Here is a 19,970-nt window from a genome sequence, read left to right on the forward strand (position 1 = left end):
TTCGTGAAATTTGTGTTTTTAAGGAGGTCAAAGCAATATAGGTTTGTTGTTTGCTTTCTATTTTACAGATACCACCTTCTCCCACTGTTACGATCTGATTTTCACAGTCACATCTGTTTATGCTTAAGAATCTTTCTATGTTGTCTTCTCTCATCAGATGCATAATCAGTTCTTCTCTTCAATGATTTTAGTTGCTAGTTTTCAGAAGTTTCCTTGCATTCTTTTCTCTTTTCCTCAAACTGTCTTTTCACATTGACCAACTCTCTTTCGAGTTTATCTTTTACTGCTTTTCTATGTTCTATTTTCTTTTACCTATTAAGATAGGCAAAAGGTGTTTTGCCTACAATGGTTACTAATTCCTGTGCAAAATCCATTTCTCAGATATGTTTCTCTTCCGGAGCTTTTGAGCAAATGAATCTTTTACGAAGCAGAATACTTCAGATGCCCTATCTCATCTTCCACTTTCTCTCCCCCTCTCTCTCTTAGTCATCTTTGAATGAAGAGAGGTACAGTCAGTGGTTTGGTTTGGTTTGGTTTGGTTTGCCCATCATGGTGTTTGTTGGTAGAATCAGGCTCTTTGATCTTAAGCTGGCAGGCAATGGGATATGGACAACTTTTACATAAATCTCTAGTTTCCAGCAAGATCCTTCTATTTCATTTGCCTTTGTTGGACAGATGCTGAATTAACTACCTTCTCCTCCCACTGCTTGATATTCTTGATATAAATTATTTAATTCCTGAATGGCTTGAAGGACTCTGAAGCTCTTATTTTCAGAAGTAGAAAACAGAGACTCCTTGGAAGGTACTCATACCACTCAGACCCTTCTCCACATCTGCCTGTGAGGAACCGCATGTCCTAAGATGCAAGGTAAGCCCCTTCTGCCTGGGAAGAAGAGGGACTGGTAGGACTGCAGGGAGTGGGGAGGTGTTGATGGGGATGCAGCAGCTGATGCACAGGAACTGCTGAAGAAGAGGTGGTGACTGTGGGGCAGGTGGCCTCTCCCTGCCTGTCCAGCCCTGAATCAGCTTCTGAGGTCCGGGAATCAATAGATCCTAGATAATTTCTCAATTCAACCCATTCACAATGATCAGGAAGAATTTCTTTAAAAACTGCAAAATCATTAATTAGAGATCTTGGTTTCTAGTGCAGGTGTAATTATTTGTGTGCTTGAATTTATTTGGCTGTGAGAAGGCTCTGCCTCTTCTGTGGCTCCTCTGCTTCCCGAGAACAAGTTCACACTTTCCTGGAGAAGCCAAGAATCCTGAGTGGAAGAATGATGTAAAGTCCCCCAACAGTCCATGAGGATCCAGGGGACTGACTCACACCACAGGTCTCATGTGATGGGTCTTGTTTGAAGAGGCCCCAGAGCCCATCCCTGCCACATCTCCTCCGGCAGCCCAACCACACTTGGCTACTTGGAATTGCCCGATCACAAAATGCTCCTCTTGATTTTGTGTCTTTGGACAGTCTATGTCCTTCATTTGGAATTCATTCGACTGTTCCTGCCCCAAGGTGGCATTGGCCACAGAGGCCTTCCCTGAGGATCCCCTGCTAAGGTTCTCCTCAAACACCTGTAGAGAGCACACGCCACTTGAATTTCTCCCCCAGGTCATATGTTGATGGACTAGCCCCCAAAGTGATGGCGTCAGGAGGTTGGCCCTTTGGGAGGCTCAAAAATGACCAACAGGCTTGTTTACAACAGAGTGTGAGAGTATGATGACAGGCGACCATCATCCTCCTGGTCACGAATGAGTGCAGTGTATATAAAAATGGAGTCCTTTATAATACTTATTAAAGCTTAGATAGCTTTTCCAAATTCATCCAAATTGTGCTTATATTATCTGAGACTCTGTGCCGTGCAGTTAATTCCTAATCAACAGTAAGTGAGGGGTGATCTGATATTAGTCTCACCCCCATCTCTACCAGAGAGATTCCAACTTAGTTCAACAAACGATTCAGTTCATTCAAACAAACCTGCCTTCTGGGTTACATCATTTGAGTTCATAGTATAAATTGCCATTATCCCTAAAACAACAGTGCAGATTTTAAAAGTACTTAAAGAATGATCATTACAGAAAAATTACTACCTCTCCAAGAAAGGAAAATAAGCTTAGCTCACTAGACCTGTTTAAAATGAGCGAGTTTGATTCACTTTTCCTGCTCTTTGGGACTGTGATTCTGCTTCACTGATTAACTTGAAGGGGATCGATAAAATATATCTGATTCTAAGGCCATTTATTTCTGAATATAAAACTTTATAACAAGATTGATTGATGTAATATAACAATTGTATAATAGATTTATACATTATATATTTTATATATAGTACATACATATATTTGTAAATGCATACTTGTATAATATATTTGCAATATAAATTAGCTATAATATATAAATTTATCAATTCATAATAGGATATGAAAAATTAATAGTAATTTTTAGTAATGACAGCATACATGAACATTTACGTGTGAGTGTCTTAATGAAGTTGTAATTTCTCATTAACTACAGTAAAATTAAAACCATTTACCTGAATTTTTAACTTACTTGGAGCTTACCCTACCTTCCACCTTTACTTGCCCCCCTCATCCCAGTTCTCTGTTAAGCAGTTTGTAGCACGTAAATAACCCCTTATATGTTTTCTTTGGCCTAAGAGACATTAGGTTTGTGCATTCCAAAGTTGGGTAAATTCTAAGAATTCTGAAATTTATCAAAAAAGTAAAGTTTTCATGAAGCAACTCAGAAACTACCATCTCAAAACAAATACATTTGATTATTATAAATTACCTTTGGTGTCAGGTACCTTTCTCCCCATAACATAATTAAAATTTTAAGTGTTATATTCACATATGATCCATAAATTTAAAAAAAAGCAGAGAAGAGAAAATCTAAGCTTTGTTGAATAGTAGACTAGGTTAGAATGAAAGGTTATTCTGCTATTTATCACATTTATAAGAAATATTATTTTATTTTGTTCTTAAAAATAGATCCATTAATGGATACTCCATTCTCTAGGATGCACTTATCTCACACTGCGTGCCTGTGGTCAAAACATCTCACGTACCCCACAAATACATACACCTACTATGTACCCACAAAAAATTGTAAAAATAATTTGTAAAAGTTTAAAAAATAGATTCATCCAAAAATCAAAAGAAGGTAAAATCAATACAAACATGTTTCTAATGAAGTATTGCATATTTGCCACACAATAGTAAGTAAACGATGTCCCTAAGGTGGAAAATCTAGGAGAGGTGACCATAAGCTTCTCCAACTAAACAGATATTTAGCACATTTGTATATGGATTTCCTATGAAGAAGGTGAAGGAACGGTGGAAAACGTCTGTATTATACTCAGGGGTGAACTGAGAGAAGGAGAGTTCACATAAAGACTTTGTAGGAACAGGTGAGCTCATTTCACCATTTTTAAAACTACATTTGCTGGTTATTTTCATGACAGTTATGGCCAACGCATTAGGAAATTAAAACATTACCTTTTCGTATACCAAAAGAACCTTCCAAAGTCATGTCATCCTCATATAACACGTGCCACTGAATCATCGTTTATCATCATTAAATCAAATAGGAAACATGATCATGTTAGTGTAAAATGTTTATAAATGTGTGCATGTACCATGCTCACTCAGACTTCAATTAATCCCTAATGTGTAATTACAAGGACAAGCTGCAGTCAGAAATCATTTAGGCCTATGAGAAACACAAATAGTTTAGTTGTTCTTCCTGACTTATTACTAAACAAGATTCATAGCAAATTGAAATAAATGTGTAGGCAAACAGAGAACAAAATAAATATATCTCCTAACCCATCACTGCATTATCCACAAGAACATCTTATTACTAAACTTTAGAGACACACATTGAGACAAGCTTGGGAGGTAGGAAATTACGGAAAGGTAATGTAATTCTGAAGCCATCACATATTCCATAATGGAAGGTGTTGCACGACGATTTTGGCACGGGTGGCATTTGCTTTCATAAAATGATCCACATGTTAAGGTGATTTTAAAAATCAATTCAAAAATTCATAAGATGATTATATTCCCCTGTTACTATGTAGGTTTATTACACAATCTTTCATCCAGGCATTGCTTCATGGGAGTCTGTTCCAGGACAAATGTTCTTTGAGGTCACTAGACTCCAAAGATAGAATAAAATCCATCTTTCAAACAGGGCATTTTGTAGTCCATCTCACTATCACCACAACGTGAAGGCAAAATTCAGAGATCACACATGTTCCTGTGTCCCACAGACCAGCAAACGTTATTCCTTGCACCTCGCCACAGACAAGCAACATTTTTTAAAGAGTAGGCTGATCAATTAGTGCCCCTATTAAGAGCTATCAGCAGGAAACCTGGTCCAATCCTAAAAATAGAGCACTGCAAGTACAATTCTGTGAAAACCCCTTCAGCCATCTCTTCATTTTAACATCAGATCTCTTATCCACCCACCCCAGAAAAAAACAGTAGATAAGCTATCCAAGACTCATTTTTTAAAAAAAGCTTCATGCTTGTGAAAAGAAATTATCTTTTACCAAGATAATTGTTTCATTAAAAAGACAAGTATGGTTTTCATATCTAAAACTAATTTGTGATTGAAGCAAAAATGAAAAGCACATTGTCAATGTTATTTGGGCACCAACCTGGGATGGGCTGAGGTGCTAACACCACTGTGGGGAGTGGCCTGGAGGCAGGACCCGGCCTGGACAGAGACACAGCGACTTGATTTGCCAGCAAATGAGGCTTTTCATGCCCATGGAACAATCTTGACTCCTCAGGATGTATCCACGTTGAGTCCAGAGCAAAGGAATTATTAAAAAAGATCTGTCCAAAAATAATGCAAGCATCACATTTAAGGCAAGGTACACGATAAAAGCTGAACATGACTATGAAAATATTTATGTTGCCTTACGTTGATCCAGCATTGAACATTCTATTATTGGGGACTCTATAAAAACATCATTCTAAAACTTAAAGGAAGTTCCACAGGGCTTCAATACCAATCACCATCTAGTTAATATCTTCTGGGCTGGCCTTCAGCTATTGACTTGGTCACTTCAGCACAGCAGTCAGTTCACTGATTGAAGAATCACCCCGTGAGATAATTACTAAGCTGTACAACAAGTCAATAATTTACTTCTTTAGTTTCCTTGTGAACAAAATGTAGTCAGTAAATTTGAATCCAAAAGCCAAAACAAGCCATTAGAAAGATGAAAACTTAAAGCATCATATGAAGAAAAACTGACTTTTAAAACTTGAACTGGTATTGTGTAATGTTTAAGTCTAGATCTTGGATCAATGGTTACAAATTTAAAAACAAAAAAAAATTTTAAAAAGACTCTGATTCAAAAATTGGAAATTTTACATTGCCCTGTGGAATCCAAATATCCTAAACTAAAGCAAAATGCCCCCTACCTGCTGACATTTTTGAACAGATCAATCTAAGCCTGAAATGATTTCTTTGTATACCTAGATGGCCAATTTATGGCAACGAGAAAATACATGGATATTTTTGTTGTTATGGTGATGTTTAACAACTTAATCATTAAAAACCCCTTATCCAATTAAATCACTTGCATTTTTACCTTACAGTTAGGAATCCTTTTATCTATCCAACTTTTCCCAATAGGAGTTGCAAGAGCAGAAGGGCAGAGATGTGGGAAGATGGGCACCAGCTCCACTGTGGAAGAGGGGGGCAGTCCAAGGGACGGAGAATGGCCACCAAACAGCCACTGCAGGCCAAGCAAGAAAAGACAATTGCATTAGCCTGAATCCATCCACTCAACTTCACACCAAAACATTCTGGAATAACTGCTTTGAAAAGGAAATTTCAAAATGTATGTATTTGATTATCAGATAAACTTCCTTGAGGAAAACTATAAATATTTACCAATCAAAGGAAAAATTATAGTTTTCATATCTGAATCGTCACAAAGCATTATCAACATTACATTCTTCAATACTGAAAAAGAACTTCTAAGCACAAAACCTCAAGCACAAGGTAAGAAATGGGTTTCTGCTCTGAGATCATGAGAAACCACCATGAAAAAGAGAAATGCTGGGTGTTCCCTTTCTAATTCTTAAATTATTTTTATAGGCAGGCATAGGGCTATATTATTCCTTTCAGTATTGCGTTTTGTATTAATTACATTTGTCATTTTACAAACAACTAATACTTTCAAAATGAAAATATCTAAGAAGTTAAGATTCTAAGTTTCACCAATACAAGGTTCACCAATACAAACAGATTCTATGGGAAAAAAAAAAAAAAACTAAGCATCTCATGACTTGAAGATCTCAATGCACAGAATAAAACATCAGTCATGGAAAGGGGCTGGTAATTCAGGACACCGTCTCTCTAATTAAAATAACTGAGACCTCATAAGGCACTAATAAAATGCATTGCTCAATGACATGGAACGTTTCAGTACCTATTGTTTTAAAATCATAAAAGCATTTGTGATGTTCCTGTTATGTGAAAATGTTCTTCTGGTTCTACATATTCTTACTTTACAGAAGATGGGTAGCACAAAAATATTTAAAATATTAATACTAAGGTTTTTAAAAATTTTCTCTTAAATTTATACAAGTGAAAAAATGCAGTTTTTTAAAACAGAATTTTTAAAAATGTAGTTCCTTGACATTATATACCTCTAGTGGCAGCATTCTGATACAACACCCCTCCAAAATACGGCAAAAACTACCAACGTTTATTGAAAATTCTCCAAAATAAACTGCATCACACATAAAAACACAATATCCAGGGCTGCATATGTGATGTATCATTAAGTCTAAAGACCAATTTAGCAGGAGTTTAACAACATCTTTTAGAAAAACTTACAAGATAATATTGGAATTAAATTAATCAAATGGTGTATTCTAACATAACACTCATTTGAATATGCTAATGAGGTCAATCCTTGGAATAAAATGCACGCTATTCCCTGATTTTAAATGCATCTGCATAGTTAGCTGACAATGAATCTTGCCCAAACCAGCCCGCCTAGCTCTGCTGCACCATTTATCAAAGGTTCAGTCACTTTTTCTTTTTAATTCCATGTCTTAAAAGCCAAACTCTTCTAAAGTGCAGTGTGGCATTAACGAATGTGGTGGACTCCGGCAGGCCTGGGCAGGGGAATCTCCGGTAATACCTCTCAGTACCGAAGGCAGGATTTCCCAGCCACTTCCACCGGCTGGAATTCTCTCAAGCATTGCCCTGAGTCTATTTTCAAACGAAAGGGGGAAAAAATCCAACCCAGATTAGAATCCGAAACAGCTATCGATTTCCAGCTTGCTTTCAAGTCTGGCAGAGACAGTGAAAGTCCTAACTTCTCCGCGATGTCAGCCACGGCCCGCGGCGGCCACGGAGCCACTTCAGCACCGCGCGGTGGACAGCGACCCCCGGCCTGGCGCGAGTTCCCTGCGGTCCCCACGCGGGCCTGGGCGGCGGGTCCCTCCACGGCTCCGTCCAGACACCCGGAGGCACCTGCCAAAGCTGCGGAGGTGGACAGCCGGGCGTCCAAGCATGAACTTTCTCGCCGAGGCACGGCTGCCGGGCTGCGTCCTGAGGTTTGGGGCGGCGAGGACCGCCGGGGAGGAGGGCGCGCGAGCCGGAGGCCAGAGCCGGGCCGGGCAGGGCGCGCCCAGGAGCGGGGGAGCCGGCGATTCGGGCCGAGGCGGGACGGGGACACGTTACCTGCCCGTGGAGCGCGGGGAAGGGGTGCGCGGCGGCGGCGGCGGGGTCTGGCGCAGAGGGCAGCGGCAGCAGCGGGAGCAGCGGCTCGCTCGGGGCCGGCCAGCCAGGGAGACCGGGGAGCAGCGCGGCCGCGGGCGGCGGGGCCGAGGCGAGCAGCACCGGGGGAACCGCGACCCCCGCGCTGAGCCGGAGCAGCCCGGCCGAGCCCGGCACCATCCAGACCCAGGGCGGCGGCGGCGGCGGCTCTGCGTCCATGGGCCAGAGGAGAGGCTGCCGCCACCGGGGCTGCTGCTGTTGCAGCTGCCGCCGCCGCCGCTGGAACCTGGCGCCCGCCTGCATCCTACATCCCCGCGCGGGCGGCGGCGGCGGCGGGGGCGGCGGGCGCCCGAGATGCGGGGCCGGCGGCGGCGCGGGCTCCGGAGCGAACTCACTTGGCTCCACTGCGCGGCCGCTCGCTCCGCCCCTGCCCCGCGCGGGGAGCTCCTCCTCCTCCTGCCCGCGCCGCCGCCGCCGCCCCCGGACCCGGCCCCCGCCCCGGTCCCCGCCCGCCCGCGCCCCTCCCCGCCAGCCCCAGCCCCGCCCGCGCGCTCCCTGGTCCTGGCCCGGGTCTCCTCCCCACTGCGCCCCCTGGACCCGGGCGGCCGCGGAGGACGTGGGTGGGCGAGGGCCGAGGGCGCGCCCGAATGGGCTCCCGCCAGTGCCGCCCCCCTGGTGGCCTCTGGCCCTCGGGGACCCAGCGCACCGCCAGGGAGACTCTGGGCTCCGCACTCAAGGGCAAGCGGAAGCCGGGGTGGCGGCGCCGGAGCCAGGCATGTCCCGCTGCCCGGGTGGGGCTGAGGGTGCAGATGGGGACAGCGCGGGCCGCTCTCTACCTGGCCTCCTCGGAGTCCAGGGCGCGGGACCCGGGGGGTACTGGGCTGCGGATCCCGGCGCAGGCGGCCCGGACGCTGCTAGGCGCTGGCGGATTTCTGCTGCACAAATCGGCCAAACACGTTCTTAAGGCCCCCGCGGGTCCCCTGGCCCAGAGGTTGAGCCGTGGGTGCCTGGTCTAAAGTTCCGCGCCCCACAGTGGCCCGCTGGCCTCGGCAGCTCCTGCCCTACGCCCTCCAAGGCACCGGGCAGGTGGCCCCAGGGCCTTTGCCCAGGACACTCCCAGGGTGGGGCAGGACCACCCCTCTATGAATTTGTCCTGTATGCCCCCAGGCACAGTCTGTGCTCCTCCCACCCCCAGCACACGCAGCCTCTGACGCTGCACGCCGAACTTCCTGGGACCCAGGACAGACCCGGGCTCCGAGGACCCTCGCTCCGCCCGGAGCACACGCGGCAGCGCCGGCCGAACCGAGCTTGGGTCAGCGCTGGCCACGCGCAGCCACCGCCAGACGGCGCTCGCCCTTCCCAGCCGTAGACCCTGCTTCGGAGGCCGCCAGCGTCCTCCCCATCCCGGGCCACAGCTTCAGTCCAGCCCCTGGCGATGCGCGCTGAGAGCTGGGCAGAGACTTCCGTGCGCTGTAAACCCCTTAGGTCGCTAAACCCAGGAAACCCAAGCACAGCTAATGCCAGCGCGAGACCAGTGCTTGTTAGAGGCATTGAAGGGGCTTTCGGGATGCAAAAGGCAGCATTATGATCCATGCATTTAAGAACCTGACCTGGGTGGGGGAGCAGGCACCCACCCACCTACCGGCACAGACACGCCTGGTACTCCAAACACGTGTTCGCATCACCTCCCACCTGTCCACTGCCAACCTCCTGAGATGGACTAAAGCACCCCGGTGCTTTTAATTTGCATCTAGGGTTGTTTCCTCATTATCCTGATTTGCTTAATTTCCTCTTGGCCTGGCATGATTTCTTTTAGATCTAGGCATATGCTGATTTACATAGCTGGCGCCTCCATATTTTCCTCCACAAAAACCAGTTTTCAATTAGCAAGTTTATCTGTCTCTTTGATGCAAAAGTACTGGCATTTTTTTATTCACCTAAAATCAGAAAGCTCTGCAGATTAGAAGGCTGTTACTATTCACTTACACCCTTAATTTATGTGCATATATTAGTATGTGCTCGTGTGTTATAAATGTGTCAGTTTAATGGTCAGAGCCAGATCAGGATATTGGGGAGGCGTCTCTAGGCAGGCTCACATGCCCCCGCCACCCACCTCCCCCACCGCATGGTCCGTTTTGAACAGGAGATTTTCCTCCCTTCTGCATTGTTTGGAGGCAGAGACAGAAGGCCAGGGGTGCTGGTGCCTGGCTTGCATGCTGTTCTCCGCAAAAGCAGAGCTTCGTGTGTGGCCCCCAGGCTCCTGGGAAGATAGGGTGAGCCACAATCTGTGGGAGCTGAAGCACTCCTTTAGGGAATCCCAGCTCCATCCCCACTGTCCTAGAAAGGGTTCTGCTGAAGTCAGTTTTTGCCAGCGCACCCCCCCCGGGCTTGCTGATGCTCTGAGCTCAGGACTCCTTGAGCCACTGCTTGGCCCTGAAGAAGAGGTGGAAAGTCAGAAGCAACTCGACTCAACCACAAAGCAGCCTAAACTCTTTTGCTGTTTCCTGCCACAAGCTTGACTCTCCTTTTGTATGACAATGCTTCGAAGCCCTTTTCTGTCCCATTCTGTGTACTCAATTACAGGAAAACAGCCCTGGACAATGCAGACACGACCATTTCCACTAATCATTGCTAGGGCCAAGGACCCAGCACAGGGCTTCTCCCCCTCCTCCTGGCTCTCATTTCCATCAGCTTCATTTCGGGGTTTGCCTCTCATCCCACTTAACCCGGGAACCATCTACATCCTCATGGGTAGGAGACGCTCCCTCATAGACACACTCATTTCAATGATTGTTTAGGAGGACTCCCTCCATGAACTGGTTTTGCAAAGGTCGTTTGTACATCTTGAGGGTGGTTGAAAGAGCAAAGGCGGAGAAGATGCAAAGAAGACGGCTGTCGCACAAACAAGCAGGATGCCACCTTCTTCCTGGGGACTGGAAGCCAGGTGAATGTCTAGCTTTGAGCTGAGACACTCTGCCAGAGAGACGTGTGCTGGCAGGCACATCTGCCTCCCTGTGAGTGCCCCCGAAGGTCAGCCCTAAGCAGGACAGGTGGCTGGCACCCCACAAACTCCCCTTTGTCTCCCTGTAAAAATCATGAGAAATTTGCTTTATAAGGCATCTTATATACAGTCTAGTCTCCAGCTCTCCTATCCAATAAAAACAACCTTAAGTCTTTCCACGTTATTTGGGCAAAGCCAGCAGAAATTTCCTGCTAAGCTGAGACAGGATATCACCTAGGAAGAGGAGATTCGCAGCAGGGAAAATGTGTGAATTACCTACATGTGCTAATGAGTTCTCGATTGTTTATTACCTTTCAGGAAAAAATCATGTGGAAGGTTTCAGAGGCATCAGTGGAATAAGATTTTGAAGCCCGTAGAAGGTTTCTTTTCTTTTTTTTTTTTTTGGAAGTTATTTTATTTTGTTTTTCTAAGTAAACCCTAATAGAATCCCAAAATGGGAGAGATGAAAACATTTCCTTCCAGGCCGGCAGAGTTAAAGTAAACACCAGGGGAACAGGAGGGAGGTCAAGGCCCTGCATATCACCTCCGCGGTTCCCTGCACCGCCCACCGCCCACGCTGCCAGAACTTCTTTCCAAAGCAAGTGCCATTCAGACCGACTCCTTTCTGAACACTCGCCAGCGGCGCGATGATGAGACCCTGAAAGAAAGCCGTGCCAGCGAGGACCCAGAGAAGGAGCCGGCAGTGTGACACCTGACTCAGTGCAGGTTGAGGAGGAGACAGGTGGGAGAGTGGCTCCCCTGTTCTGTGAGACTGGGGAGAGCCTGGGGAGTCTGAGAGACTAGGGATGAGGAGCCCTTAGGGATGGATGCACTGTGGGCCAAGAGGCTGGCGAAGATGTGCTGACCTGGAGGGCTCCAAGGTCACCTGGAAAGACGTATCCTCTTCACAGTTGAAAACTTCAGCCTGGAGTTCAGGAGCAAGGTCTTGGATGGAGCCACAGAACTGAAATTAACGCAAAAATTGAGAGTGGCAGCTGTCCGTGGTGATTGTGATCAAAGATGTGGATGGGATCGCCCAAGGCAAGCACAAAGTGGGAAGAGGAAAGGCCACTCGTGGAGTCAAGTGATGGGAAGTGAGGCTCCCAGTGAAAGAGAGAGAGAGGGACACACAAGGCACACTGGGCCCGCAGGCCTCCCAGGGGGGCAGGAGCACGCTTGCCTGATAAAAGCTGTTATTATTGTTATTTTTGTTATCAGTGTTACTGTAGGATATCTGGAAAATACTGCAGAGCACTATGAGTCAGAACCCCTCAGGGAGAAGCAGTGCTAACCTTTTGGTTACCTCTCTACAATCATTTTTTCTCCTCACTTCTCTCTCTCTCTAATGTGTTTACGTGTGTGTGTGTGTGTAGTATGAATAATATATTGCATCTTGTAATACAGTATTACATTTTATATTAAATTGCATTTTATAATAAATAGCTTTAATGCAGCCTGTACTATAAATAACCTTAAATCTTATTTTTCACTCAGTATCACACCATAAGCATTTCCCCACATTTTTAAAAAATCTTAGAACAACCCACTTATCAATACCAGAGCAAATACCCCACTGAGGACAGATGGAGGTTCAGGTCAGGCCCTGTTGTGTGAATTCGCACCCACTGTCAGGTCAGGGCCCTGCCATGTGAATTCGCACCCACTGTCAGATTGGGGCCCTGTCGTGTGAATCCTCACCCACTGTCAGGTCGGGGCCCTGTCGTGTGAATTCGCACCCACTGTCAGGTCGGGGCCCTGTCGTGTGAATTTGCACCCACTGTCAGGTCGGGGCCCTGCGTGTGAATCCGCACCCACTGTCAGCTCGGGGCCCTGTCGTGTGAATCCGCACCCACTGTCAGCTCGGGGCCCTGTCGTGTGAATTGCACCCACTGTCAGCTCGGGGCCCTGTCATGTGAATCCTCACCCACTGTCAGGTCAGGGCCCTGTCGTGTGAATTCGCACCCACTGTCAGGTCGGGGTCCTGCGTGTGAATTCGCACCCACTGTCAGGTCGGGGCCCTGCGTGTGAATCTGCACCCACTGTCAGCTCGGGGCCCTGTCGTGTGAATCCTCACCCACTGTCAGGTCGGGGTCCTGCGTGTGAATTCGCACCCACTGTCAGCTCGGGGCCCTGCGTGTGAATCCGCATCCACTGTCAGCTCGGGGCCCTGTCGTGTGAATCCTCACCCACTGTCAGCTCGGGGCCCTGCGTGTGAATCCGCACCCACTGTCAGCTCGGGGCCCTGCGTGTGAATCCTCACCCACTGTCAGGTCGGGGTCCTGCGTGTGAATTCGCACCCACTGTCAGCTCGGGGCCCTGCGTGTGAATCCGCATCCACTGTCAGCTCGGGGCCCTGTCGTGTGAATCCTCACCCACTGTCAGCTCGGGGCCCTGCGTGTGAATCTGCACCCACTGTCAGCTCGGGGCCCTGCGTGTGAATCCGCACCCACTGTGCCAACTTTCTGCAACTTTCAAAGGACCACACGTGTGAAAAGAGCCACCCAGTAGCTGGTGAAGAGCAGGCGCTTAGTGCACATCGCTCCCCTCAAGCCTTCACCGAGGCGGATGAGTAGCTTGTGGCCTGTTTGTTTAAACAGTGTGTACCTGTGTTCAGAATTGAGAGACAGGGACCCCCACATGGAGTCAGGCAGGTAACAGGCAGCTGCTGAGAGCCCCTTGCCTGTTTGGCCTGCCCTTCTGCCTACCTGATTTGTACCCTCAGGGTCCTGGGACTCCCCGGCCTCCACACACTCACTGTTTTCCTTCCAGGACAGCTACAGGCCTGGAGCCGGGAGCCCCCTGGCCTCGCATGCTGCCTACAGGTCCCCTTTGGCTGTGTGTCTTCATAAGGGTCTTTATGTTTAGAAATGCATGTTCCCTGGCCCTCAGGAATCCCTTCCTCTGAAGCAGCTCTCCGGCCTTTCTGGGGCCTAGCACGTGTGTGCACAGAGTAACCCATGTTGGCTGAGGGACAGTGAGCTCCGTGGAGCCTGCTTCCCAGCGCCCTGTCCCTCTGCCAGCCTGGGGCTCCCCACACAGTCGCTGCCTGCTGCCTAGTGCGGCCCTCGCTGGTCTGGTCCTCAGGCTCTGGGTAGCACTGCTGCCTGGGCAGACCCAGTGGAGGCTCCTGGTCCCTGCCTGCTCATGATGCTGCCACCCAAACCCTGGTGACATTTCTGAACACATTTCTTCCACCACCCCTGACAAACATACCTGAAAGAGGCACCAAACTTCCTTCAGTCTTCAGCACTCAGAAATGCAGTTACAGAACAGCCCAGCTCAGAATTTCCTCACAGGCCTCACTTTCCCCGTGGAGTGCTCAGGCTTCAGCAGCCACCACCCCCAAAACGTCCCCCTTCCCTTCTGCCCCAACATTGGGGTCCTCCTGAGGCCTGACCCCTTCGTGAGGCAACTCGCCCAGGCTCTCCGCTTCCTCCTCTAGTCCAGGATGCTGGCCACAGACTCACCATGGTGGGTTGACTGTGCCCCCCTCCAAAAAAAAAAAAAAAATTGTCTACCCTATAACTGTGTTTGAAAAAAAGGACTTTGCAGATATAGTTAAGACAAGGGTCTTGAAATGAGAACAGGCTGGCTACCAGCGTATCCAGGAATACATTTAATATTAACAATTTATTTTTGAATATGTTAGAATATTTATTTTGTAGTATAGAAATTAACTATTTATAATCAAAGACTGGTGGTATAAATGATAAAATATCTATAGGATAAAATACTCTCTGCTATGCAAGTATTGTTACAGAAGAATATTAATTGAAGTGAAAATAATTACATATTCTATTTTTAAGTAAAAATGTTAATCAACCTACCTACCTATCTATAGATCATCTGTGAGACACACAAGAAGTGTCCCAAATCGTGGAGTGAGCGGAGGTTGTGTGGGGCTGGTATGACTGTGATGAAACCAGATACCACAGGCCTGGGCTGCAGCTCCCAGGATGCTCAGGCTGAGATGGAACCCGTGGTGGGAACAAAGCTCCTCTCTGTGCCAAGCCCTCAACCCTCCACTTCCCCATTCTCTCCTCCCCCACCTCCCACCCTCCACTCTCCAACTGCCACTCTTCTTCCCACTGCCTGCCCTCCCATCCCTCACCCTCCATAAGACACTCCCCAAGGCCCTCACTATGCCAGGGTCCTTCCACACAGGGTCCTTCCACACACGTGCCCCTCTGTCTGGTTTGGTGGAGAGGCCCTGGATGGCAAGAATCATGGGTTCTTCCTTCTCCTCTTCCACTGCACACTGTAAGAAGTTAATAAATGCTCAAGGAAGGGCACAGAAGAACCTTTGTGCTGTAGAGAAGACCCAGGCCAGGATCCCCGGGAAGGTCATGCCTGAACCCCGTGGATGAAGCCAAGAGGAAACTGCCTTACGTCCACACCCACTGGACAGAAGCGCAGCGAGACTTTGCAGGTGCGCCCTGTAGGGGTTGCTTAGCCAAGGGGAGAACGGGATCCAGCCAGGCCACTTGCCCAGCCGTGCCAAGTATAGGCATGTGTCCACCTACACGGCACCTTTGTGAGAGTCGCATCAAGGCAGCCTGGGGCTGGGCTTCACTAGGATCCAGCCTAGGGAAGCCCAGCCCCTGCCCACTCCCGCATTTGTTCTGCTCCTCAGACCTGGAAATACTCGGGAGGGCAGGGAGGCGGGAGGGAGAGGGAAGAAGAGAAGGAAGGGCAAAATCCTGTGGGGAGGGGGCGGGAAGATCAGAGACTGAAGGACAAGCTCCTGGCTCTAAGGGAGGCACCCTGAGCCTGGCCTCCTCACCCACGACTGCTTCCTGTGCCCTTTACTGCCCCACTACTGCCTGGCAGCATCCGGCTGCTAGAGGAGGGGACAGGGATCATTAATCTTAACCGAGGATGGCTTAGGGGACACACCGACAGGGAAGGAGGAGAAGGGAGGCCGCGTGGTGTGGGGCATTCTCACAGCCGGGCAACTCCTCTGCCTCCTGCTCACTGCACACATATGGTGGCATGATTTGTGGGGTTTGGTGACATGAAATCATTTGCATTTTCTCTACAAAGCCTGTGCAAACAACTAAAAGCCACACTGATTCATGTTAAGCAGGCATTTACCGGTCAGGAAACACACAAACTTCCCATTTTGACACAAACATCGCTACTGCCATGTAGTTGTATCTTCTGGTGCAGGAGCCTAGAGATCTCATGCGGATGAAGCCACTGCATTAGCCCTGCTCCGATCAGTCCCACTGCAAGGTGCACCTGCCTGATTTCGTACCTGGACTGAGAGGGCGATGCAGCTCCCCGCCTCCAGGCTCCACCACTCTGTGGGCGTGTCACACCCTGACACCTAAGAGGGGCTGCAGTTGGGAAGCAGGTGACAACAAACCCATTGCTTGGAAATAATTCAAAAGAAAAGTGGCCTGGTCCGACTTGGGAGCCCTGTTGATGATCGAGTGTGTTTTTAACATAGTTTCACTGTTTGGGGGCAAAACTAGCAGCACAAGGCCCCCAGTGGCCAAGGAGAATCCTGCTGTGCCCGCTCTGAGCAGGTGGAAGCTTTAGCAGAAAGCGCTCTGGAAAGTTTCTGCTTCTATCTGGAAGCCAATCAGCCTCCTCTGCACACAGATTCCATTCTGCTAGGAGATTCTTATCACCCTACAGCCCCCAAACAGTGGAGAGGCAGATTCCCACCAGGCTCAAATTGGCAAACTTCCAAGGCACAGGGTCTGAATTCACGACTGAACCCCAAGCACGTTTCTTTAGAGGCACCAGAACGAGAGAGTGGTCTGGACATTTCTGGTAACTCAGCTTCTGCAGCCCGTGCTTGAGCTGATCAGAATTCTAAAGATATTCCCACACCTTCCATTCTGCCAGTGGCATCTGAGCTAGCAGTGCCCGTGGTGCAGCCTGGCTGTACAATAGGATTATCAACGCCCCAATTCGGCCCACAGTGTGTGCTGCAGATGGGAGCTCAGAGCACAAAGAATGAGAGTGGAAGAGGTGTTCCTTCAGCAGACCCAGCTATCGACCGGCCTCGTCAGGCCAGGGTGAAGCCCTCTGTGTGTGCAGGAGTCCCCAGGAGCTTGGTTTAACATTTGGTCATGATATGCACAGATGAAGGGCCCTGTGGCTCGTGGTCATTAGGCGTGCACACTGGAGCCAGATATTATCCTAAGCTATTACACACATCATTTCACTAAATCCATCCCAAAGTGCCATGAAGACGGTATGTCCCTGTGCCTGTTTGAAGGATGAGAAACCGAGGCAAAGAGAAATTTGGCAATCTGCCCAGGAATCTGAGGCTGATCCTTAGTCGGGGCTGGGATTTGGACTCAAGCAGCTTCCCAGAGCCCAAGCTTTCCAGGAAAGGAGGCCAAAGGATCAGAGTGTTGCTGAGGTGTTGGGGACACCTGGTGACTGAGGACACGTCCACACTGGCCCTCTGCACACGCTCCCACTCTTCCCTTCTCTTTGGAATCACGTCTGTGACTGTGGAGCCACACATATTCCCAAGAGGTGGCAACTCTGGATGCAGCAATCCTAATCCTTTAAACCCAAATCTCTACTCTCACTAGTAATTCTGTCTCAACAAAGAAAGAGGAGACTAAGTATGTTCTCTGCACCATTGATTGTCTTAATATTTTTCACCTTGACAAAATAGTCTTAGGGTAAGGAAAAAAATAGAATTTCATAGACGATAGTCTGTTTTTTCTTCCCTGAAGAGTTAACTTAAATAATTCTGTACATTCAGCAAACTCTGCCTCTTAACCTTTCCTCTGACTCTTTCAGCTCATTAATAAACACATTGAGATATGCTTGCCTTGGGACCAGTCCCTGGGGCATCTGACTTCTGACCTTTTTCCATGTTCAGAATTAGACAGGGCAAGAGTTTTGATTATCTAAGGAGCTAAGTGATAAAATAGAAATACGCCCATGAGACCGTGGGGCCTGAGAGAGAATGAGGTTTCACGGGGACCTGGGAGGGCAGCGGGGCCATCTCAAGCTGAATCACCTGCTCTGTGGCTTGTGTGAAACCAGGCAGTGTGGGAGGGACTCCAGCAAAGAGCCAGACCCCTCCCTGCACAAGAGCCAGCCCATGAGACGTCCTTAAGCCGTTGAGGGAAGATTCCCAGCGGCTCCAACTTCCAAGCCCTCAGACAGACCATAAAGATCTGCCTCTCCTATGAGCTGGGAGTCCACGGGCCAGGTCCAGGGTGAGTCAGCCTTGGCCACCTCCCTGAGGCCTTAGGAGAGAACACTTCCTTGGCACAGTCAGAGAAAAAGGCCAAAAAATAATAGAAAAGAAAAATGTAAAATGTGAAAAGTCCAGGACAGGGACGCGAGTGAAACCTGTTTCACCCTATATGCTCTTTACCCTGAGAGAAGAGTTCCTTCCACCCAACCAGACACAGCCTCACGCATCCCAGAGCTGAGCCCCAGGCTGGGACCGAGGCTGGCCGCTGCCACAGGCCTCAGCTTTGTGAGCCAGAGCGCTGCACACCGGATTGAAGCCCACCCACAGGTGGGGGAGCTGCAGGAGCTTCAGGACCCTTGGCTTCTCAGCAAACACCTGCTGCTGCTCCGAGGGGCTGGCCTGGGGCACCCAAGGCCACTCAGGCAGCTGAGGCAGGGACAGGATCCTGGGCCTCTGGGCCCAGTGCAGTGCTCTTTCTTCTATCAACAAGACCAGGACCAGTCATGGCTGGACAAACTGGTTTTGGAAAGAGAGGGCACGCTTGTGGACTACCACACATAAAGGTCCTGTCCCTGCCAGAGCCAGCCAGAGCCACCTGGGGAGAGTCCACAAGGAGTGCAGCGTGGGGGCTGCAGCCTCTTCCCAGCAGGTCCCAACACCTGCCATTCTGCAAGTCCTCCTGCTTGCATTTGGGAAAGCAAAACACTCATAGGAAGTGACAGCCTCACTGCATCTCAGTAAAGAGGTGGGAGGGGGAGGCCTTCAAGTTATGCACCTTCTCCCCAAAGCCTTATGACTCAACACATGGAATGAATAGAGGGAGAGATCCTGTTCCTGGGAGGCTCCTCTGCCCTCAGGGCAGCCTGGAAGCAGCCCCGCAGGGCTGGGCAGGGCCAAATTTTCTGATTTTTGGTAATAACCTGCTCACTGCCTGCAATCCAGGCACCAGACCTGGTGCCTTGTGTAGCTCACCCTGGCCAGCTCGGGGCCCACGCAGCGGTGGAGGGAAGTGGGCTGCAGTAGTCAAGGAAGTTAACTGGAGCCTGAAGCTCCTGCCTCAGCTACACAAAGCTGGTTTATGTATATTGCCAATAAACCAAGTATACTTTAGTGCAAGAAACATTATTTGAGATTAAAGAGGGCAGCACATAATAAAATCACAGAAAGGCATAAGTGTTCTAATCGTGCATATACCTAATAATAGAACCTTAAGATATATGAAATAAATATCAGCAGAATTTTTTTCTTAAGCAGACAAATTAATCAAATTTCCCGGCGGGTTTGAATTTCAGTGAGTCCAACATCCCACGACTCTGCCGCCCCTTCCCTGCCTGTCGGGTGCCTGCTTCTCCCCTAACCTTTTCAGAACAAGGAAAGAGAGAGGATTTATTTTATCCTTCCACTCATGCCACTTCCGAAGATACTTTCCCCATCCTTGTCCTAGTTTTACTTCTCTACAGTTCCAGGAGCCAGGTCACCGCACGACCTTCCTCCTGCTGGGAGGGGAACCCTGCTCTTTTCTTCCCCGTCCCCAGCCGGGAGCCCAGGCAGGTGCTGGGGCAGCCACTCCCCTGAGTGCCGCTCAGGAGGCAGGAGAGGAAGGCAGGCGCAGGCTAGGGGTCCGGGCCGTCCAGAAACCCCTCCCGTCCTGACCTGAGAATCACTGAAATGTGAGCCGCACGTGGCAGGGTGCAGCTGTGTCCTCAGAATCTGGGACATGACAGGCTGCCACTCCTATATGCCCTTGCTGAATGGGGATCTTATCAGGTACATGTGTTGAAAAACCTTTCCAGTATGAAACAGTTTTTCAATGATATGATTACAATTTTTAAAAAGTGCAAGGCTGAATTGGCCGAGAAGAAGACGAGATCCTGAGAGAAAACCTACAATAGGGAGAGGCTGAAGCAAAGCCTCCATCCAACCAGCGCAGGTGCCAGCGCCTGGTAACTGAGCCTTTGTCTTGGGGAACCGGTGTCCAGACCTGGAAGCTGCCTGGGAGACTCCCATGTTAACCCACTCGATCTGTGCAGGTGCCAGCACCT

At 48.8% G+C, this 19,970-nt stretch overlaps 1 protein-coding gene across 1 annotated transcript in view; it reads right to left on the bottom strand.

Annotated features, from left to right (window-relative positions):
- TCERG1L (transcription elongation regulator 1 like) overlaps window positions 1-8,137 on the bottom strand; it is a 231,350-nt gene extending 223,213 nt beyond the window's left edge. The window contains exons 1-3 of the mRNA XM_025397033.1: window positions 7,715-8,137; window positions 5,604-5,750; window positions 4,662-4,842 (exon numbers count right to left, since the gene is read on the bottom strand). Coding sequence (XP_025252818.1) covers window positions 4,662-4,842; window positions 5,604-5,750; window positions 7,715-8,053 — 667 coding nt within the window. The 5' untranslated portion in view covers window positions 8,054-8,137. The remainder of the gene's footprint in view (window positions 1-4,661; window positions 4,843-5,603; window positions 5,751-7,714) is intronic.
- Between the last annotated feature and the right edge of the window lie 11,833 nt (window positions 8,138-19,970).

This window comes from Theropithecus gelada, chromosome 9, assembly GCF_003255815.1.
Source record: "Theropithecus gelada isolate Dixy chromosome 9, Tgel_1.0, whole genome shotgun sequence".
Taxonomy (NCBI): Eukaryota; Metazoa; Chordata; class Mammalia; order Primates; family Cercopithecidae; genus Theropithecus; species Theropithecus gelada.